At 42.0% G+C, this 24,555-nt stretch overlaps 1 protein-coding gene across 4 annotated transcripts in view; it reads right to left on the bottom strand.

Moving 5' to 3' along the window:
• LOC311266862 (xenotropic and polytropic retrovirus receptor 1 homolog) overlaps nucleotides 1-24,162 on the bottom strand; it is a 128,161-nt gene extending 103,999 nt beyond the window's left edge. For all 4 annotated transcript variants that reach the window (XR_014623774.1, XM_084369468.1, XM_084369466.1 and 1 more), the window contains exon 1: nucleotides 23,705-24,162. Coding sequence is in view for 3 of the 4 variants with exons in the window: in XM_084369468.1 (XP_084225594.1) it covers nucleotides 23,705-23,773 (69 nt within the window). In the remaining variant the exon portion in view is untranslated. The remainder of the gene's footprint in view (nucleotides 1-23,704) is intronic.
• Nucleotides 24,163-24,555: the final 393 nt, after the last annotated feature.

Below are 24,555 nucleotides of genomic sequence, written 5' to 3'. Positions count from 1 at the left end.
AAACATGCTGCTCTCTTTACGACTCGTCACGTATAGTTTAAGCATTTATGGGAGTGTTTAGGCTAATAAATCGGATCAGATTATACATTTCCCCTCTCAGATATCCGATCCAGTGATTTTGGCCAATATCGGACCAATACCGATACTGAATATCAGATCGGCACATCCCTAGTTATTACAGCTAAGCACTAGGGTTGTCAAAAGTATCTATTTTCCAACACAATTTGGATGGGTGTGGGATATTTCTTTATTGTTTTGACTAGTATAGTGGAGCATATGCAGAGATTAATGTAGTCCATAATGCACACCTGTTAAATATAAATAAGTTATTCTCTCACATGCCACACTCCAAAGATTCCAGAGATATTGAACATTAGTAATGTTATCTCATATATAATGATAGACCGATTATCGGGGCCAATATTCACAATTTTATTTTTTCTATGATTTTTCTGTCAGATTGCTGATAAAATAAACTAATTTAAAAATGGGCTACTTTGGCCTCTCACACAATGTCCCACCGGCAACACTGATCTGAATCTGATTGGTTACATGTCACAATTTAAGGCCTTTAAACTTTGAATAATCTGAATTTGCAAAGTAACTTGTAACTAAATGTATCAAATAAATGTAGTGGAGAGGAAGTATAAAGTAGCAAAAAAAAGTAAATACTCATATAAAGTACCTCAAAATTGTACTTGACTACGGTACACTTAGGTTCATTCCATCACTGGTTGGGCATTCGGTGGTGAGACAGACTCGCTCACGCAGCTCAACTGGAAAAGATTCAGTGATACTGCGCGGGTTTTTTTTCAACTGCATGAGGCTGTCCATTCTCCATACTTTTACTTGCTCGGGGCAAGCAGGCAGGTCTTAATGTCGAGCCCTACACGACGTGAGCATCCTCGGCTACCATCTCCACTGGTGTTTGTGCCAGGATACAAAAACATCACACTATGGTACCTGGATGGGAACAGGGATCGTTGACATCAGTCCGATATCCAATGAGTAAATTATGTCAGGATTGGAAGCAGGTACCGATATCGGATCAGACCCAATGGTAGTCTAATCAGGGCTAGGCTCACCGGACGGGGGACATCTATGGGAACTCAAAACGAGACCTAGGCATGTGATCCATGCATTTGTGTGTCAGTCAGCATAAAGAGTGAGTGTGTGCGAGTATGTGTAAGTATGTGATCCTCTTATACCAGTCAGGTGGTAGCCAATGCCATCAGCACTCAGGTCTTTCACATCCCTCTGAACTTTTTACCCATTTTCTCTCTTCCTTCTCTCCTTCTCAATCAGTGTTAAGATTTTCTTCACTCTCCATAAGTTTACCTTTGGTCCTCGAAAGAGATTTAATTAGAGTTTGTACGGGGATTATGACAGTAAAGCCTTTAGAAATGTCAGATTCTCTGCTGTCCTCTCTTTAAATACCACTCTTCTGTCTTCGCTAGGGGTGTCCCAAGCCAATCTGTGGAATCAAGATCGGAGCCGATATGGGCATTTTTTCACTGATCAGGATCGACATTTTTGAAAGTGGACCCAAGTCAAATCAAATCAAATCAAATCAAGTACGATCATTTTTACGTCAGCTGTCATAAACGAAGCACAATTTGTAGCAGGAGGCAGACTTGTGTGTAACGTTACTCTGGCATACGTGTGGATAAAATGTCTGCAAGTATGGAAATATTTTAAATTAGAAAGTGAAAGCAGTCCAACAGCGACATGTAGCATCTGCAACATGACCGTTTCGCAAGGGGGTAACAAAAGAGCTGCATTTAATCCTACAAATTTGATATAGCACATAAAAACGAACACTCAAAGAAATACAACGACTTCACTCAAATTCACACAACAAACACTCGAGGGTATTTTTAAAAGGAAAGAGAAATATCCTCGAGACAGTGACATGGCCAAAAAGTTTACAGAGAAGGTAATTGAATTCATCGCTCTGGATAACCAGCCCATCTCCGTGGTAGAGGATCTGGGTTTTCTTCGTCATCTGGAGTTTTTGAATCCCCGGTATGCCCTACCATCTCCGCATTACATTTTGGATACCGTCTTACCGGAGCTGCACAGCAAAGTTCATGACCACCTACTAAGTGATTTAACAGATGTGACTGCGATTACCTTTACGACAGATATTTAGGGGTTCTGATGTTTGCCCTGTGTTGTTGCTTCGCCTCAATGCACACTGGATTGATTCCACTTTCAAGGGAAAGCTCACAAGTTCCACAGGTCTCATACAGCAGAGCATGTAAAACAGGCAATCGAGGAGATGCTGAACACATGGGAAATGCAGCAGGCCCATGTCACTTTATGTGACAATGCAAGGAATATGAAAAAAGCAATGGATGATATGGGGGTACAAAGCATGGGCTGCGTCGCGCACACACTTCAGCTGGCTGTACACAAGGGTCTGCTGTCACAGCACAGCATCACAGACAAACTCGCTAACACGAGGAAGATGTTAGGCCATTTTAAGCGCTCACGACAGGCCTACTCAGGCCTGGAAGATATCCAGAATGAAATGAAAATGCCTTTCAAGCGCCTACAGCAAGATGTGCAAGTTAAGCGGCCCCTGAGTTACTATGCTGCTGACCACAAACTCCCAGCTACACTGACAGCGAACCAATGGGCACTAATGGAGAAGACGGTGGAGGTTTTAGCTACCTTTGAAGAGCTGACGAGGGTTTTGAGTGCAGAAACTGCAACTACAGCTAATGTGATCCCTGACATAACAGTCCTGAAACGTGTCCTTTCTAGAGAGCAGACAACTGACCAGGGAATAAAGACAATGAAAAGCACCCTCCTAGAGGCAGTGGATAGACGCTTCAGCCAGGTTGAGACTGACCCACTCTACTCAATTGCGACTTTGGTGGATCCCAGATACAAAGACAGGCAAGTCAAGTAAATAAGGATGCTCTCATTGAAGAGGTGGAGAAGATGGAGGTAAGGAGAGCCACAAGTATAGTGTCAGAGGAGGCAGAGCCTGTGGAAAAGGCACCATATCAAAACAAGCAGCAGCAGCCTGGGCAGTGTCTTTGACAAATCTTGGAGGAGAGGGAGACGGAGACAGGGTCTGTAGCACCTCATCAGCAGTTGTTCAGGTGCAGACTTACCTCACAGAGCAAACCATCTCAAGGTCAGACAGTCCACTACATTACTGGAGGGCAAATATCACGCGATTTCACTCACTGGCTGCTGCTGCTAACAAGTTTCTGGACAGTGAGAGACTCTTTAGTGCAGTCTCAAACATCACTGATGAGAAGAGGAAGTGCCTGTCTGCTAACAGGGTAGAGATGCTGAACCTTCTCTTCATTTTGAAATGAGAGTAAGAGGATAGATAACTGAATGAGACGATGAAAGATGGCATGTGCTGCTCTAATAGCACTTTAAGAAATTGCCTTCTGTGATAACAAGAGTGCCTTAAAACGTTATTTTGATATTCAGGTTTCATTGTAATGCTGCTACGGAAACTGTTTATTTTTTTCATGTCCACATCAAACCCCACAAAGGACACATTTGCTCAAAACACACATACCCCTGAATGCATTTCTTAAACACAAAACACAGTGGTAAACAACAGCAGAGCAGGTGAAATAAACACACAATTTCAGTAAATTCAACCCCACCACCATTCAAGTTCGAAAATAAACAAAAGGAAAAAATCAAAGTTAGGTTCAGTTCAGTCCACACAAAAATACTCCACTTCGGGACTTCCAGGTAATCAGGTCAGTTCACTCCAGTTCAGTTCATTCATAAACAAAAATTATCCACTTTGGGATTTCCTGGCAATGACTGTCATTTCACTTCAGTTCAGTTCGTTCATAAACAAAAATAACTCCACTTTGGGATTTCCCGGCACTCACTGTCATTTCCCTCCAGTTCAGTTCATTCATAAACAAAAAAGAAATCAAGAAGACGAAGAAAGAAAGATACAAATAAAACAAAACAAGGGATCAACAGGCTTCCACTGACTCACGGGTACCAGTGGTTTGCTTTTAGCCAGGTCTCCAGAGACTGTTTTCGTTCATTAACTAATCCATTCACGATCAAACACACATTTGTATATCGCAGACTTTTTACAGTGCAAAATGCCTGGGGCAGGCTGATGCAGTGGAGGACTCGGTTTATATCTTTACTTGCCGGCATCAGACGCCATACTGCCCTTCGTGGCTCAAACAAAAGTAAAACATAAAGGGCCGTACTTCCGGGAAGCAGGTGAATTGGAGCCCGATCACTGGTTGACAGGGCTAGTGGGCGTGTGGAGGTGAGTGAAAAGTAAAGTAAATAATATTTCTTTATTGATAAGCAATGTAATTTTGGGCGATTGCCACAAAGTTACAATAAGCTATTACACCACTTTGAAGTGGAATTGTGATGTTCTTCATTTGAGCGTTACAGTTTTACTACAAAGGTGCACTAAGTGGAGCTGATAAGAGCCAAAGACATTTTTTAGTTACTCTGTTTACTTGGTTGTTTTTGTTAAAATTAACGAATGAAAACCATGCTGCAGTAGCATATGCAGAATAAAAAAGAGCCATATTAAAGTATTTAATTTGTTTCAACACAATCAAAAAACCTATTAAGGAACAGCTTGGATGCAGGTATTTTTTTCTTAATGCGGCTGCATTATCTAGGAAAATGTCAGTTGGGGCTAAGTATTGGATCCGGTGTCGGCAGATACTAAATATTAAATGACTCGGATCAGGATCGGGGTAAAAAAAACCCTGATCGGGACATCCCTGGTCTTCATTCTCAACTACCTTCTATGGACATTTTCTTCAGTCTGTCTACATCTGCCCATCTATATTTCCCTCCTCCTCCTCTCTCTGCTCTCTCTGACCTCCTTTCTTGTCCTCTTCTCCTTCTTTACTATCTTTTAACTGTTGCTTTCCATCAGATAATAAGACCAGCAGAATCAGCAGCTGTCTTCCATGACTAAATTCTGCTGAAGGCAGCACTACCAAGGACCAACAACCGGTTTACAGACCGATAACAATAGGGCTGTTTCTCTTGAAGTGTGCATTTCAGACTGAATAGGGTGAGACGGCCTGTCTGTTTAGCTCGAGTCTGGAGGATACTTCCAGTGGGAATGCTCTGTGGCCCGACAATCCAACAATCCACTGCGCGCCAGTCAACTGAATCATTTTGCACTCATCAAGTCATTAGGTGGACAAATATCACATGACCATGATATATTTGGTCATAACCCACGGCCTGTCCATCGGTGTGTCCTCTGTTGTCGACCTGGCTGTGTCTGACCACTACTGTGTATTTTTTAACATCACCAGTTTTAACCAAGAGGAGGCCCCGGTGAGAACAGTGAGGAGGCGCTATCTAACTTCTGAAGTGGCTGCAAATTTTATGGAGATTTTACAGAGCACTCCTGCAGAAATTTTACCTGCACCTTGTGATTTTATCGTTGATAATTTTAACAGTAGACTGAAGTCAACTCTGGACTCAGTAGCTCCACTTTTAACAAAAACAATAAAAAGAAAACCTACACCCCCGTGGAGAAAAAACAAGGAAATCAATGAACTGAAAAGAAAATGCAGGAGTGCTGAGAGAAGATGGAGAAAAAGTAAATTGACAGTTCACTGTGAGATTTTACGTCAACAACTCAAAACCTACAATAATGCAGTTAAGAAGGCACGAATTTCCCATTTCTCACAACTCATCACCAACAATAAAAACAACCCCCGGTTCCTCTTCTCCACTCTTGATATTTTAACAGGCTCTAATTCTAATAAAGTTTTTATGACACCCACAGACGTTCTCTGCAAGAACTTTGCAGACCACTTCAGAACCAAAATCAAGGACATCAGATCATGCCTCTTTTCCCATCAAGTTTTACCTGTTAACACACCTGAACTGTTGTCCTTGCCTGAGGAAACACTGGAGAGTTTTGCCCTGGTTGATGCAAGGACACTTGGTCGAGTTTTCTCCCAAGTAAACCCAACAACCTGCCTTTTAGATCCAATTCCCACATCACTCTTAAAATCGTTTTATGGATTCTTTGAGGAACAGTTTTTAAACATCATAAATTGCTCTCTTCAGACGGGTGTCTTTCCCACCGCCTTCAAAACGGCGGTGGTGAAGCCCCTTCTGAAGAAGAGCAATTTAGACCCCAACATTTTTAATAACTACCGACCTGTATCCAACTTACCGTTTTTAAGTAAAATTTTAGAAAAACTGATTTTTAACCAAGTTAATGACTTTTTAAACAGAAATAACATCTTAGAGAAACATCAGTCTGGTTTTAGGAGAAACCACAGTACCGAGACAGCACTTTTAAAGATTTTAAATGACATCAGGTGGAATTTAGATAACAAAAAGCTCACAGTGTTGGTTCTACTGGATCTAAGCGCCGCTTTTGATACAGTAGACCATCACATTTTATTAAACAGACTCAGACATCTGGTCGGCTTCTCTGGTACTGTTTTAAACTGGTTTTGCTCTTATCTCACAGACCGATGCTTTTATGTAAGTATGGATACATGTTCCTCAGGAACCCATGAAAGTGGATGTGGGGTTCCCCAAGGGTCAATTTTAGGTCCACTCCTTTTTAATCTTTACATGCTTCCTCTTGGGGACGTCATCAGGAGACACGGCATCAGCTTCCATAGTTATGCTGATGATACACAACTGTACATTGCCGTGTCTCCTGATGACACAGGGCCAATTGATACCCTTTTAACCTGCATTGTAGACATCAAGTCATGGATGGCAGTGAATTTCCTACAGCTCAACCAGGACAAAACTGAGGTTTTAGTTATAGGTCCTGAAGGCCAGAGAGAGAAACTTTTACCAAAACTACAAGATCTTAAACCAACACAATCCGTAAAAAATCCGGGCGTGATTTTTGATTCTGAGCTGAATTTTATTCCACATATTAAAAATATGACAAAAACAGGTTTTTATCATCTTAAGAACATAGCCAGAGTCCGCCCGTTTCTCTCCCAGGCCAGTACGGAGGTGCTAATGCATGCCTTCATTTCCTGTCGCCTAGATTACTGTAATGCCCTGCTCTCTGGTCTTCCCAAAAAGAGTATTTATAATCTCCAATTATTACAAAACTCAGCAGCACGTGTGCTGACGAGGACCAGAGGGCGGGAGCACATTACACCGGTTTTAGAGTTGCTGCATTGGCTCCCCGTCCGCTTCAGGATCGATTTTAAGGTTCTTTTACTGGTTTTTAAATGTCTTAACGGCCTTGCGCCCTCATATTTATCTGACCTGCTTTTACCATATCAACCCTCGCGGACCCTGAGGTCCTCCGGCACCGGCCTTTTATCCATACCAAAACCAAGAACGAAAACCCACGGTGAGGCGGCATTTAGCCACTATGGCCCCCACCTGTGGAACAGCCTGCCGGAGAACATCAGGTGTGCAGAGACTGTTGATATTTTTAAGGGAAGGTTAAAGACACACCTTTTTAATCAGGCTTTTAACTAATATTTTAAATTCTTCTTACGTTCTTATGTGGTTTCATCTCATTTTACGTTGTTTCTTTTATCTTGTTTTTTAATCTTAATATAAAATAATTTTATTTGTTGATTTATCCTTCGGTGCCATTTTATTTATTATCTTACATATTTTAATCTTTTTAACTGTTCACTCTTATATTCATCTCTTGTCAGGCTTTTTATTCTATCCTATGTTTTTAGTTTTTTAGGTTTAACTCCAGTGTTTTCCCCAGGGGGGTCCCCCGCATTGGGAGTTGTGCCTGGGCTGCTGCTGGGGGTGCTGTCCTGGGTTCCTTCGGCCCTGCCAGCTGTTGTCTGTCGGGGTTGGGGGGCCTGGGCACTGGTGCCCCCTGTGGCACAGCCTGTCACTCCTCCCAGTGCGGACGGCCCCGAAGGTGGCGTTTCCTCAATCCTCGGTGCCATGCCATGTCTCCCTATTGTCAGTAGTGAGAGTGTGCAGGTGCGTGTGTGTTTGTGTTTGTATGCATGTGTGTGTGTGTGTGTGTGTGTGTGTGTGTGTATTATGGAGGGTGGGAGGGAGGGGCTTTCTTTAAAATTGTTTTGTCTTTTATGTGTAAAGCACTTTGTGCTGCACAGCGAAGTGTATGAAAAGTGCTATATAAATAAAGTTTTGATTGATTGATTGATATTTACCAGATGTTTGTTGGGATGTTCATCAGTCACTTGTAAATACTGTATCATCAAAACAAAAAGACACTGCCAGGTGTAAAGAGTAGAAGCCAGGCATGAACGCTATCATTTGCTCATGTTAGCAGCCTGAGCAGGTTGTTAATCACAGGGTCTTAGAAATAAATGGAGCTGAGGCTGGATTTTTTGTAGTTATCCATCATGTGTTGACGTTAAATGTTAAAGTTTATACTGTAAATCCAGGGTTCATGGAAGTGGCTGGGTTAGGGTTGTGCCAGTGAAAATGTCAGAAGCCTAAATATTGCAAAAAGTGATTGGTGAATGGTTGGTGTATCAGTAAAAGAAAAATGTGAAAAAAGTGCAATGGAAACAGACTTACTGAATTAATCATGACGTACATGAAGCATGGGATTTAAATCCCTACTGAAGCTTCTGCTCCATTACTTGTTATTATGGAGCAAAAAAACTGAATGAATCTAACAGAGATTTACGAGGCCTTGGTAGTGCGCTGGATAACAAGAAGGGGAGAGCAGTGGGACTCATGCCCAGGAGCAGCAGCAGACCAGGAGAGAGGCTGAAGAGGTCAGTGTGTTTACTGGAGAAACTATAGTTCACAGACCACAGTATCAGAACATAACCAGAGCTATACTATGAGTTAACAGTTTGAGTCAAGCATAGTGAACACAACAAAAGAAGCCAACCAAACAGAGGCGGGCCTCGCAAGAAAACCAGTGGGACCCACTATAATTCCTCCACTACAGACAAAAAATGTCTACAGAAGAAGACATCAGACCTGTGTGGACCAATGAGGGGGCTGTAACCTTCCAAAAATGAACACATGAAGCAGTCACAAAGGCATTGTACCCGTCATGCTTGTTTGAGGTTTGGTTAATGAAATTGACAAACTTGACTTGACTTGACAAAATGAAGGGGGGAGCTTAAATGCTACATTAGTTTTGTTGTCCATGAGGCTAGACATAGCTTAGCCTAGCCTTGTAGGCTTTTATTTATTTGGCATAATTCCCACCTTAGATTTGCCATTGATATTTTCATCTACCAGACCACAACATGCGATATCGGCAAAAAGCCAGCATACACCGGCTAACATAAACCCTGGCTGCAATTAAAGGAATAGTTCACTAGAACGAAATTCAGTCATTATCGACTCACCCTCATGCTGATGAGAAGTCCGGTGTAGTTTCTTATTCCTCAAAGTGCAGCTGGAGACCCGTGGGGGTACCCTCCTGTAGCAAAAATCAATATAACGGGCATAAATGGCGTCTGAGACGAATAGGTCCATAAAACTACACAAAAACTTTGTAATATTCCTCCATACTGCTCGTCCACTGCAATCCAAGTGTCCTGAAGTGGCGACATCCAGAGTTTACTCCAAACAATGTAATTTAGTACATTTTCTAGCCTAAACAGTCGCTATACTATATTTGCCTGGAGGCACGTGCACGCAAGTCTCCCTCACAGCCGTATGCACTAGAAAAATGTACTAAATGACATTGTTTCAAGTAAACTCTGGATGCCGCCACTTCAGGACACTTGGATTGCAGTGGATGAGCAGTATGGAGGAATATTACAAAGTTTTTGTGTAGTTTTATGGACCTTTTCGTCTCGGACGCCATTTACGCCAGCTGCACTTTGAGGAATAAGAAACTACACGGACTTCTCATCAGCATGAGGGTGAGTCGATAATGACTGAATTTCGTTCTAGAGTGAACTATTCCTTTAATGATTATGCTCAGTAACGAATAATTTGCTGATTTCACAATTAGTCTGTTTTAAGTCTGTGTCTATTTACATTTCTATTCTACAAGTCTATTTTAGTTTATAAAATGTCCAAAAGTTGTCAATGCTCATCACAATTTCCCAAACTTAAAATGACGTCTTGAAATTACAACTTTTGTCCAACCAACAGTCCAAAACTGTCAGAAATTACAATGAAAAGCAGTAAATCCTCACATTTAATTTCCATTCCTCAACTTCTATTATTAGCTTTTGTAGACTGTCTCTGTTCAATGTCATACTTTGTCATTTCCACACGAAAAATCTTGTCAAGCAAGCATTCGCATGAGTTGAAAATATTGAACTCAAGCAAAATTTTCACGACACGCTATCGGCATTGCCGTTCACACTGATGTCATGACGTTAACATTGCTGGTGTAAGGACATTCATGAACAACGATGGAGGAGAGGATAATAATCACTGATCGTGGCTGTTTGTGGACACCCAGGGCTGTACGATAACACATCTACTCATACTGAGACGGGACAAATAAGGAGCTGCCATGGAGGGAAGTCAGTGAGCATGTCGGGCTACCTGGTAAGTTTTGGAAAATGCATGTCAGCACTGCACAGCATAGCTCTTATAGATCCGAACTCCATTCAGGGAACAAGCATTTAAAGTTGTTTGCTTGTCGTCAGACCTGACTTTTTACAATGATGTTATTATGATGTTGTTATTTCAGCGTGCTTCTGATCCATTTATTGCAGTCAGTCAATTTTCGTTTCGGGTTCATACTGATAATACTACTACTGGTAATTTTTATTTGCATTACTCGCGTGAGTAGACACGATTAAAAATGTATAACCCCTTTCCAGCTGCTGGAAGAACTGTGGCTCCCTGGAAGCTGGCCATTACCACTTGTTTTGAGCCAGTCCAAAAGTAAATGCCCTTTGGCGTAAAATTCATACAGACAAAAATTAAATTTAGGTGGGATGAACTTCTCTTTGGTCTTTTATGTTCAACGTCTACAAATATTAAAAACAAAAACTGGTACGATATTATTCATGAAATCTTCATAATGGAAAGAATTACCTTTTCAATGAGGCTCCAGGAACACAAATTTGAGGAAATTTGGAAAAAGTGGAAAATGCATATTTCCCCGAAACACCCTTATTTTTTTTATTTATTTATTTTTTTTAAAAAGTATTCATCTCTGTATAACTTGTCTATATTTTATTCATTTTCTCAAACTCAAGACACCCCATGTTCTGTCTGTTCTGTTTTGTGTTGTGATAAAAAACTGAAAAAATGGTTCTCTCTATGAAAGGAAGAGAATTGTTGTCAAGATGTGAAACCAAGTAAAGGAAAAAAAATGTCCCAAAATAAAAAGTATAACCCCATCAAACTTGCGCAAATATTTTCTTCGTGTTTGGTCTGAAAACGGCATTAGGGTTAGGTGTAGTACTAAAACTCAATGGAGGGCCACAAAGCAAACATCTATTGTTTTGTATTAAGACACAATATAGTAGGCATACTAGGATGCAAATTTCCCTCTACTGACTGACTTCCTGTGCTGTGTCACTCTGCCTGAGCAGGTCATGAAAATCAGTTGAAGGGCATTTTTACCCCAAAAATAAATTCAAATAAAAACGTATAAACATTGTAAGTTTTTACATTTTTTCAGGCAAAAAAAAAAAAGTAATCTGACAGCAGGCCAACTTTTGACCCCTGGGCCCCATTTTAGGTGGCCCTGCCACAGAAAGGATTTAAAAAATACTAAAAAATGTACATATAATTAAACTCTAAATGACCATTACTTTCTCCTAAAATAATCCCACATAACTTCATATGAAAATAGACTAAATAAGAAGGACTAAATAAGAAGTGTGTCGTTGTTTAAGAGACCCATCTCTTAATGTCTGCCATCTCCAAATGTGACTGCAGGTAACAACAGAGAATTGTTGATTCACCCTTATTTTTTTGTCAGCTGCTCTATTCATCAGTCCAACTGAAACCAGCTACCATCAGCAAACTAACTTCCCATGAACCAAGGCTGCTGCGGTTTGGACTTTCCACTTCTGCTGCTGTGCACAGACCTTGACAGCAAAATTATGTTGACTAAGACAAAAACAAAATAAACCCCATCTCAGGCCAACAGCATATGGACATTACGTCACAAACAAGGTGCTGCTGGCTACTATATAGCACAGTGATTATCCTTCTGCTCCAACACCTAATACAGGATATATTCTGCATCTATTGCAAGTGACACACTGACTGAATGGAAATGACAATGTATGACATTGAAAAAAACACCACAGAGACAGTCTACAAAAGCTAATAATAGAAGTTGAGGAATGGAAATTAAATGTGAGGATTTACTGCTTTTCATTGTCATTTCTGACAGTTTTGGACTGTTGGTTGGACAAAAGTAGAAATTTCAAGACATCATTTTGAGTTTGGGAAATTGTGATGAGCATTGACAACTTTTGGACATTTTATAACAATTAAGTGTGAAATCAGCAAATTATTTGTTGCTGAGAATAATCATTAATTGCAGCCAGGGTTTACGTAAGCCGGTGTATGCTGGCTTTTTGCCTATATCACATGTAGTGGTCTGGTAGATGAAAATATCAATGGCAAATCTCATGTGGGAATTATGCCAAATAAAAAAATTCAGGGCTGAAAAGGTGGACGGAATAGGCAAAAGTTCTGCACCATTTGTGAAAGCCATTATTACCACTGACAGGTGAAGTGAATAACTGATTATCTCGTTACAATGGCACCTGTCAGTGGGTGGGATATAGTAGCTCGAAGTTGATGTGCTGGAAGCAGGAAAAATGGGCAAGCGTAATGATCTGAGCCCTTTGACAAGGGCCAAACTGTGAAGGCTAAACAACTAGAGCGTCTCGAAATGCAGGTCCTGTTGGGTTTTCCTGGTCTGCAGTGGTTAGTACTAGGGTTGGGCAATTGGACAAATGTATCGTCTATCGGCCATAGGATAAACCCCTCGCCGGTTAGTTTGTTGGAGCCGATATTTTTATATTCTTGACGTTTTGTTTTGCCTAATTAAAAGGTACGCCTCCTTGAAAATTTCACTCAAAAATAATTTACCTGCAAGCGCCAAAAATAGGAATGGGCAAAATCGGTGGGCTTCTGACTGTGATCACAAAGGAGTTGAGGCGCTGGCCGGTTGGAAAATTTTAACATTGCTTTGGGCAATGTTCTGCCGGGAAACCTTGGGTCCTCCCATTCATGTGGATGTTACTTTGACACGTACCACCTACCTCAAGATTAGGCTTGCCGGTTAGATTTGTGTTTGACTTGATCGACATGCTCTGACATCATGCACACAAGTGCAACGGTAATCTCATGGGATCGAGGATGCTGCAGATTCTGGAGCCAGGCACTGCAGTTGCTCTCCACTGACTGCAAGACCCATGGCATGATGGGAAACACCTGGCTGTTACCTGATCTAACAGCTCACTGGTTTAGATGTTGTCTCAACTATATGATGTTTGATAGAATCCTTTTGTCTTCGCTGAATCTTCTTTGTCTGATATTGAAGGTCTACAATACATGCTGTGTGGATGGTGTGGAGACGAAATTTCCCACATTCATATTTTAAAAAGCACAATAAATAATTGTTAGCATTTGACAAATCTAAATCGGCCTGTAAAATATTTAACGGCACAAAAACTTGTGGTAAGTGGGATGTGAGGATTCAGATGTGTAGTATAGTATAAATATGTGACAGATCAATAATGAAAACCATTGTCTATTTTTTTTCTTTTGTGTTTGACTTTTAATGTATTCCATCTATCAATGTAGTCTGAGAGGGACAGGTCTGCTCAGATGACTTATAAACAGCAGCAAACTAATATGAAGCTGATTTACGTGAGAATTGATGTAAAATGGAGGATGATCCATGAACAGAAATCACAGATGGCCTGCATAGAGTTTTAATAGGCTGTGGTGTCATAATGTACAACAACTGAAGACTGTGTACAGACTGATCAATGTGTCTGATCACATTTAAATCTAACAGGATGTGAGTGTTTCTGTAACTATCTGTACAGACTGAAGACTGCTGGAAAAGTGTCCCACTTAATAGCAACTTTTCAGCTCTGGCCCCTGCTGCTGCCTGGTCTCATCTGCTATCCAGCCGAGCTGCAGTTCGTTTTTAACGAGCTTATTTTTGCAGACCAAGTTCACCCCTTGATGGAACGGTATTCCCTAATGGCAGATGCCTCTTTCAGTAGCATATTGCACCCTGCGGCACTGCAAAATGGTTCAGGAATGGTTTGAGGAACACAACAAGTTTAAGGTGTTGACTTGGCATCCACATTCCCCAGATCTCAATCCAGTCGAGCATCTGTGGGATGTGCTGAACAAACAAGTCTGATCCATGGAGGCCCCACTTCAAAACTTACAGGACTTTAAGGATCTGCTTTTAACATTTTGGTGCCAGATACCACAGTACACCTTCAGAGGTGGAGTCCATGCCTCCACAGGTCAGAGCTGTTTTGGCAAAAAAAGAGGGGCCTACACAATATTAGGCAGGTGGTTATAATGTTATAGCTGATCGGTGGATGTCCGGTAGTTGTTCTACATGGCCTATAATCCACACTGTACATTTAGTGTTAAAATGACAACTTACTGCTAACTTTCCTTCTCTGCTTCACTTATATTCACCGTCACTATCTGCCACTCGCTCTCCCTCACTCCACCACACAAGCTACACACTCACAACATGCTGCTCTATTCCTTAAAGGAGCTACACCACTCTTATAAAAAATATATTCTAGCAACACACACTTTGCTAAGCAACAGCCATAGTCACGCTAGGGTTGGGCGGTAATACGGTAATAAGGTATGCCACGGGGTCTTAAAAATAGCAACGGTATCAGTTTCAATACCGTCATTAAAAAAAATGCTAACGAGAAGGGAGAGGCGGTAAATACTGACGAGGCAATTTGTAAATTGTGCAATAAGGACGCATCTCCGAAACAACACAGCACGCCCTTTTCACACAGAGTCGCCACATTATCACCGCAGCACGGTTCGCCAATTCTCCGCTGCTGGTTGTTCACACAGAGCCGAGCAGCTCCGGAGTAAAAGAGAACCAGAGTATAATTCACACAGAAAGCCGGCGCCGCGGCTCCAACAGAGGCGTGACGGTACACGTCTTGATGGTGACTTGTGTTTTTTTTCAAGGTGTTTCCCCAGTGTTTACTGAACATGTAGCCTACACACTGACAGTTTATAATCATATGGATGCTGTTATAATGTGTTGTGATGAGATCCTGACCCACCAAACATCCTGGAAAGTGACAAAGTTACGTTTTTCTCTAAATTACATAATTACATAATCGCCATCAGTAAACTGGACGCTGTCTGACTATTTCACTCGTGGGGAGAGAGTGAAACTGAAAAATCACCGCGACAAACAGTTGGTGAGTTAAAGTTGTTTGCCGGGGACAGACGCTGTTTTTCGGGCAGAAATGTGACGAAGAGTCGGTAGCACCGACAGGCTGACTGACACATTTTTTTCCTCATAGAAGTTGCCAAAGACATGATCACTTACTACGTTACTGTTGTTTGGTCCTGTAACGTTGCTTTGTGGGACATTTCTCTATATTTTGTTGAGTGAAGGATGTGTTTAGTTTAGTTTCTCCATGCCGCCGGCTTATCTTTTCACACTGGTTCAGGTCGCCAATACTGCACCTCTGATACCTCTGGAGGCGCATCAGAGGCGAGTGGCCCGAAAGTACCTGTGCGTCTGTGCCACAAGCTCACCATCGGAGCGGGTTTTCAAGTTGTCAGTCCACAACGCGCCCTGTTAAAGCCGGAAAAGGTGCTGCTCTTTGTTGTTATTAAAAGTTGTTCGGGCTGTGATTTAATTTAATTGATTTGTGTGCGCGAAAACTGTTCTGGATGCTTATGTTAATTTAATTCTGTTTGACTGTTGTATTTGCACTTTTTTATAAGCTGCTATTTGTTGCTAATAAAAGTTGTTAATATTGTGCATGTTATGTTTTTATTGTTTCAGTATCAGTGTTTGGTATTCAGTTTCTGAACGGTGTAGGCACAAGCCAACAGTTCGGTGAAGCGTCTGAGTCTTACATCATAATTTTTAATTAGTCACGGTAATACCGTATACCCTGGTAAAATAGGGAGGAGGTTTGACGGTATCAAAATTTGGATACCGCCCAACTCTAAGTCACGAAGCATTCATATGAACGCGCATCGCAAAGACCGGGCCTAGTTAAGACCAGGCTTAAGTTCTGTTGGTGCTAGTAGCGACTTAGAATCCATTGTAAAGACTGGTCTTACCTAAGACAGACCTCACAGTTAGGACCTGTCTTAGTATGGACCAGCTGGTGCAACCGGCTCCTGAAGAGCTGCAAAAATTAATCACTTAATCAATTAGTTGACTGAATTAAGATTAATCTGAACTAATTCTGAAAATTGTTCATCGTTTTAGTCAAGCAAAAATGTCAAACATTTGCTGCTCGTCTTTGTCACTTCTGAGAGTAAATGACACATCTCTGGGTTTTGGACTGTTTGGACAGTAGATGTGACTTTGGGCTCTGGGAAATGTTTTGACTGAGCAATCAAAAACGCTTCATCAAGTATATAATAGATACCTCGATAATGACAATAGTCATCATTTGCAGCCCTCCTGTTCTCGCCCCTTCAATGTTACTATTTTGGGACTTGCTTCTCACACCTCCCTCCAACACTGCCAACACACAAACACCTCAGTTTTTTTCTAAATATCCCAGAGATTTACCGAGTGCTTCAGACATCATCCAGATGATTTATTTTTTTAGATAGTCAATGAGTCTGTTGAGTCATACAGATGTCCATCAGGCATTTATTTTGTTATACATTGCTCAAAAAAATTAAGGGAACACGTTAATCACACTTCAGATCTTGATTAACAAATGATTCAAGTTGAAATCTTTACTGATGTACATTGTTTAATTTGTTGAGAACAAAATTACATTACAACGGTCAATGGAAACCAAACTCATCAACCCACTGAGGGCTGGATTCAAAATCACACTGAAAATCAAAGTAAAAAAATGGAAATCATAGGTTGATCCAACTTCAACTCATAGTGACTCAGTAGTGTGTATGGCCCCTGTGTCTGTATGCACTCCCAACAATGTTTGGGCATGCTTCTCATGCATCGACAGATGGTGTCCTGGGGGATCTCCTCCCAGACCTGGATCAAGGCATCGGTGAGCTCTGTGGCGGTACTTGGCGGCATCTAATGCATCGATTCATAATGTTCCATAGGTGCTCATTTGGATTTAGGTCAGGGTAACGAGAGGGCCTGTCAATGGCATCAATACATTCGTCATTCAGGAACTGCCTACACAGTCTGGCCACATGAGGCCAGACATTGTCCTCCACCAGGAGGAACCCAGGGCCCACTGCAGCAGCGTAAGTTCTGACAGTCACTCTGAGGATTTCATCCCGGTACCTAACAGCAGTCAGGGTACTGTTGGCGTTCCCAGACCATCACTGACCCACCACCACGGTCATGCTGGATGTCAGCTCATTTTGTAGGGCTCTGGCAGTGCTCCTCCTGTTCCTCCTCGCACGAAGGAGCAGATACCGGTCCTGCTGCTGGCTTGATGCCCTTCTACAGCCCTGTCCAGCTCTCCTCGTGTAACAGCCTGGTGTCTCCTCTATGCTCTTGAGACTTTGCTGGGAAACACAGCAAACCTGTATGGATGTGCCATCCTGGAGGAGCTGGACTACCTGTGCAACCTGATTGGGCTTCAGGTACTGTACATACAAAACCATTCCCTTTTTTGGGGTTGTCTTGCTTTTGCCTCTCTATTGCACCTGTTGTCACTTTCATTTGCACCAAAGCAGGTGAAACTGATTCACTATCACTTTTGCTTCCTAAATGGACAGATTGATATCCTTGAAGTTGGTGAGTTGAGTTGGTGTAATACTGTGACGATTAAGTGTTCCCTTAATTTTGAGCAGTGTAGTTCCTGTCTAATAGCCACACTAAGAATTTGTCAGATCAAATAAAGCTGCTTCTGTCATAGATTTTTATTGGGAAATGCAGCCAGTAACAAGTTATCCAGTTACTGCCCAAAATTGCACACTGTTTTAATGTCAATACTCGGAGCTAAAGACAGGAGGGTAATACAACACAGCATGCTGTACACAGCCCAGGCCAGCATGAAAACAAAGGAGCTGACAGAGTTTAGCTCAGCACAGATCACATCATAAGGGTACAGGGTACACCTCTGTTTATCCAACTGTCCTGCTAAGTGTGTGACCGAAACACAGCTGCCATGAGAAAACATGACATGCACGTAGAAGCACTGGTCAGCATGGCTCTGCAAACCTCACGGGCCTGGGTCCCACATCTTCACTGGCCTAAAACTAACTGGGCCCAGGGCCAGATTTGCAGCTGGGTGGAACAACAAGTTTCATCTGGTCTGAGTCCAAACACTGCAAGAGAGTGGGAAACCAGAGTCCATGTGAAACTGCTGTAGAAATAAGCAACAGAGGTCCCTCTCACTGCTGCTAGGTCTGGCCTGCATAACACTGAGCCACAATGTGTTTGTCGAGGCCAGGACCATATGCTCAGGTTGCATAAAGGAGGAGTGTTAATACGAGTTCAACTTCTGCTGAAATAATTAGTCATCTAATCAATTAGTTGACCGAAAACAGAAAATCAATTGACAACAGTTCTATTTCAGACTGCAGCTAACAATGTCTCACGCAAGAACCCTGAACAGATTCATCCTGCAGTCTGAGGGATTTAAGAGGGTTTGTGGTGTGGACCAATTCTATTTTCTAATGTTTTGATCATCCAATACAACTACTGCTAAATTACTTCTGTTTTGTCCATAGATTCCTGACAGAAAAACATGACTTTCTGTATAAAAGTATAACTCCAAAATACAACCTAGGCTTTTTTTGTGAATGTACCAGAGTCAAACCTTAGTGTAAAAGCATAATGACAACGAAAAAGCCACTTTTAAGATTTACCGTAGTTTCATTTTCGGGTCAAAATCATTTTCAATTGCATGCTAGGGGCAGCTGTATGGTAGCATCAAAATCGCTATTTTTAAAACACTAAGAAGAATTGACACAACATGAAACTTTGCTCGTAGTATCACCAGGGTCTCTACACATGAACAGGAACATTGAGAACATTGTTTGTGTATACAGTGTACTCCATAACATGGAGCTTTCTCCTCCATGTTACGCCGCACTCAGGGATCAACGCATATCAACTGGCAGGACGGTGGCGAGCGGAGCAAGCGACTGCTAACGTGAGTTGTTCAAAAACAGTGAGTTTCAAAGTTTCAAATCACTAGTGCAGGCAGATCCCTCTTGTGTTTGTGTGTTGCTCGGTCGCTCATAGCAGGATGTAAATACCGGTGTGTATCTATCGCGAGTTCTCGTTGATCTTGTCTGGCGCGGCTTCCGTAGTACAAACGCTGTGAGGGAGACTCGCATTCATGCGGGAGCGTGCCTCCAGGCAAATATAGTATAGTGACTGTTTAGGCTAGAAAAATGTACTAAATGACGTCGTTTCAAGTAAACTCTGGATGTCGCCACTTCAGGACACTTGGATTGCAGCGGACGAGCAGTATGGAGGAATATTACAAAGTTTTTCTGTAGTTTTATGGACCTTTTCATCTCAGGCACAATCAACGCCCGTTATATGGATTTTTGCTGCAGGAGGGTACCCCCGCAGGTCTCCAGCTGCACTTTGAGGAATAAGAAACTACACCGGACTTCTCATCAGCATGAGGGTGAGTCGATAATGACTGAATTTCATTCTAGAGTGAACTATTCCTTTGAGACATTCAAGGAGAACATTTGTTGAGGACCAACTTATTCTAAAAAGGACCAATGTCATTTCAATAGACAAGAATTGGGAGGAGAATCTCTCAGAAGCTCATTTGGTTTGTTAATTACTGAAGCTGATTTGGTTGTTTGGATGTCAGGGGCTGAGCTGCAGTGAATTCTAAAGAGGTGGTCGGCTGATTGAACAGTGCTGAAGCTGCTCAACAGACTCACTTCTAACTGCAAGAAAAGACCTTTGGCTCAAAGCTGAAATGTGCCTGTGCTGCAAAGAGAACAGAAAACTAAAGCAAAGTGTCAAGGGAGCAGGGAGATGACTGATTGCTTCTGACTTTAAGCCAGAAAGCTTAGCTCTGCTTCAAAAGACAGAAAACAGACAAAAACATGAATGAGGCAATTAATAAATTGTCTAAATATATAAAGACAGTATACCGTATATATAAATGGGTATTTCCACGTCATTTCATCTAGCGTTCATATCTTCTTTCTGCCATTACCATGGCTGGTGTTGGTATGTTGGGAACTAGGGCTGAACGATTTATCGTTTTCTGATCGAAATTGCGATTTCAGACAACGCGATCATGTGATCGCCAAAGCTGCGGTTTTTGCAGCGCTCCTGACTGACCCAGGATCTGTTGTGTCAACTATTTTACACATACATGCCATCTCCCTACCATCCTGCCATGCTCACCAATCAGAAGCGGCATGCTACTCGTGGACAGGTCACGCTAACCAATCAGTATTAACCTGCTCCTTAGCGTGTTCTGAAATGGCTTCAGCTGGACCAGAAGCAGAGTTAGGGGATTTATTCCCCAAGAAAAACAGCACGTCGGTCATCTGGGAGTATTTCGGGTTTGAGGCTGCAGACGTGCACCAGAAACAGGTATTGTGCAAAACCTGCCGCGCTAAAGTTGCAACATCCAGCGGAAACGCAACCAATTTATACCGGCACTTGAAAAATCACCACAGGCATTTGCATGATGAGTGTATGACGAAAAAGTCCAGTGAAAATGATACTCAGGCCCACAAGCAGACTACAGTTACAGCATCTTTGGCTAGTGTAACTTTGTATATAAATATATAATATCTGTTAATAAATACATTTTGAAGCAATTTTTAACTTTAGTTTTCATCCTTGCATTAGAGTAATAACATTTAATGTTTTAATGTTACTGTACATTGTGAATATTGCACTGAAGCTTGATTTGAAGGAAACCGTGAATCAAATCGAAATCACAATATCTGCCAGAAAAATCACAATAAGATCTTTTCCTGAAATCGTTCAGCCCTATTGGGAACCCAGTGGCACTGACTGACGGGATGTGCTGCAGTCACACTGAGCTGTAGCAGGTTGTTACTATGCAGAGCACAGGCAGTGACTTACAAGATACTGCACCTGCTGTCACCAAACAATGCAGATCCTGCTTTTCGCAGGTACAGAGAGGGAGAAGAAACATGATCGCTGCATTCCTGCCACAACCGAGCTCACAGCACACAAACAATGCAGTATATGACACCTGTGATGCAACTTTAGAGCTTATTTATACACATATATATTGACAACAAATTACACTATGCTTAAATAAAGTATGACATAGTGTTATGCATTTTCCCATCCTACTAGTCATAAGTGAAGCACAAAAATACACTGCTGCATAGTGCTGTCAGTCTTCCTCTATAAAACCATTAAATGTCATTCCTTAGTATTTTTAATATCCAAATTATATTCAAATTCAATAATGCTTGAATTCAAACCATTATCAATAATTACTATACCTTTGCACTTTATACACAGGCTTGTGCAATGCCAATGCCACTATACATTCTGCCCACTACAGGGCATTTGCACATTACCAATGAACAGAAAACTGATAGCTTTCTTGCTAAGTTATAATAAAGCTAAGGCACTGGTCCATGGTGAGGAGGAGGGAGACAGGCATTGCTTTCTGATTTTGTTACATTAAAGGTTAACGTACGCACATTGAAAGAGACTGTGACTCAGATAACTTTATTGTTCCTCAGACGTGACAACAGCAGAGACAGGGAAGTCCATTTGTGGGAGCAGACTGACCTGAAAGTTGGTGGTTACTGTTGTATGTTTATCACGTTTATTATGTTGTATGCTTGTTATTAGCAGTGTAGTCAACCCTCTGTTAATGTAGCCACAGCTAGCTAGGTAATGTCCAGAAATTCATTCCAACAGCCCTGCTGCTCAACTCTCTGATGTTAAGGAACATGAAATGTAGAGATGTACAACATGGTTTATTTTTTGAGCCAATACTGATAACCAATAACAACCTCATCATGGATGATACCAGTCACTAAAGATACCTGATAATTTCAAATTTCACACATTGCAAACCCACTGTAAAGGCTCATACCACCACCTTCTGTAACGGAGTGTGTAGATGTCGTGCTTGTAAAGTCAATGGAAGCGATTAGGCTTCATCATCAGTATTTATTGATGCAGATACAAAGCCCATAATATAAAAGCCCAAATATTGGACAGAGAAATGATCTCTAGTCATAAGTAACTTGGGTTATATACAAATGCATTTATAATTTGCAACACGATGGAGATCCATGACTCATAATCCAGAACAGTGCATTGACTTTATGGTTGAGTTTTGGATCTGGTTCTAGATTGATATATATTATATTTTATAATCACATGAAACTAAGAATCCTTGTGTTTTCATTACCTTAGACTAAGACTTTTATATCTACAGTCTGTTATGTTGCACCGCCATGTTTCTACAGGAGCCCAGAATGGACAGACCAAGCACTTGCTCTAGAGAGGGCCTTTCCCATTTGTTTAAAAAGTTTTTAGCAGCCACTGTTGGGGAAGGTATGACAAGGGGTGTTCAGTTGGTTGCAATTTGAAACCTAATAGCAGATGCCACTAAATCCTACAAAGGTCCTTTGACTTACAAAAGCTGAAGTTATACTTGATTCACATTAGATGAAATGCTATCACGCACCAACCCTTAGCTCAACTTCATCCATCCATTTTGACATACAAATGACACCTGTCCTGCAGAACTGGTGCTGCTGTCATCCAACTGAACAACATTAGTTGACTGTAACAGGGTGTACCTTTGACATTACCCTAGTGACTGTGGACCTGATTAAATACCAATTACAAATTGATACATGGTAATGAAATGCATCCAGAACACAGACAGGCTGTGTTTCAGCTGTGAATGGCTCTTGTAAACCAGTCACAGCTTTAATGGGACTTATGTCAGAACTGCCATTCTCTCAGGATGAGCACCATGTTCCTTCTGTATATATCACACACTGTACTGTCATAGAGAGCCTGTATAAGCATGCTCGGTCTACTGATGTAAAATACAGTGGCAAAAATACAAAGGCTTTCTTTAACTTTGTAATAATTTGTTTACAGCATCAAGATAAGAACTGAAGTGCATGTCTTAATAGCATTAGTGGTTCAAAGGTTGCAGATTGAGCTATCAGCACCTCTGTGACCTCGTCCACACCACCAACACGACTGCTGACTGAGCTGGCTCAGCATCTGGGGACAGACAGTGGGGTTAACAGGCGCAAAGATTAACTACCTCAATAGTTAGTGACTCAGCCAAATGTCTTTGTCCCCTGAACACATTCCGAGCGGCTCGGAGGTCAGACAGAGACACAGACACGGACCCAGAGCCACAGGGCTGTCCGGGCCGGTGCACACAGCAGCTCCACACTGCCTGATGTGACCGAGGTGGGGACCTGCACAGCAACACAACACACCTAGCTTCACACTGATAGCTAGCATCAGGGCTGTGGGCTGTTGTAGCCTCATTTGAGGGCGTAAAACCTGAAGCAGTAGCTCTCTTCCTGTTGTATAACGATGGCAAAGAGAAAGACCAAGAAAGCCATCTCAGACTCAATGGAGAGAGAAACATCTAGCCATTCTGACAGTTAGCCAGTCGGCTAGCTGCTGACGAGTGCCGAGTGTAGGTTTACCATGAAGCTAACTCACCTCGTACTGGATGTACTGTTTTCTCCACTCCGGGGTGATGTGAGCGGACAGATGCTCTGTGAATTTCATCTTGACACTCGGGTGTTTTTCACTCCTCTGGTGTCACTGTAGCTGGGAGGTCTGCTCGGTCGAGCGGCGGGTTTCTTTCACCGAGCTGCTTCACAAACGTTCACACTGAAACTCTCATCCGAAGATTAGGATCGGCTGCTCCGTCAAAGACACAGAGATGCCCTTTTTGTCTTCTCGTAAACCTAGCTAGCTACCGGCACACATTTCTGTCGTTTTAGACACACTCGATGAAATGCTGGTGAGGTCATATCTTAGCTAAAGGAAAAATGTTTAAATTTGATTTTAGCTGTAGCGCCACCGTCACAAAACAGCGGTTAGTTAGGTGGTAAACAGGCTGACGGTGCTGGCGCTAGCTGGGTCCTGCTATGCCCCCCCTCCTCTCTCCCTGTTGTTCAGCCGCTATCTCTCTCCACCTCCTGCCTCCCGTTGCCTTCAGGTGCCCTCAGAAATACTGAAACAGACCAATCTTCAGCGCACATTTTTTTTTGGTGGGTGGTACAAGGTGTGGCAATGTTCAACAAACATCATCCGTCCAGGGCGGCTCACTGCTCCATCCGAACCTTAATGGTGAGGTGATGAGCAGTTTGTCATACAGAGGGAGGGATCACGGTTCTGCTCCGCTCAGTGGATACATCTGAAGTCCTGTTGGACTCACACTGTACTGTTGTTGTTCAGAGTGTATCCACGATTCACTCTGCTGTGTCCACTACCATCTCTGTGTCCACTACCATCTCTGTCCTCCACGTCTCTCATTAAACCTCGCTTGTTTACTCCAATTATGT

The sequence above is a fragment of the Pagrus pagrus genome (genome assembly GCF_965226575.1).
Source record: "Pagrus pagrus genome assembly, chromosome: 12".
NCBI classification, from domain to species: domain Eukaryota; kingdom Metazoa; phylum Chordata; class Actinopteri; order Spariformes; family Sparidae; genus Pagrus; species Pagrus pagrus.
This window is presented reverse-complemented; position numbering and strand designations above follow the sequence as displayed.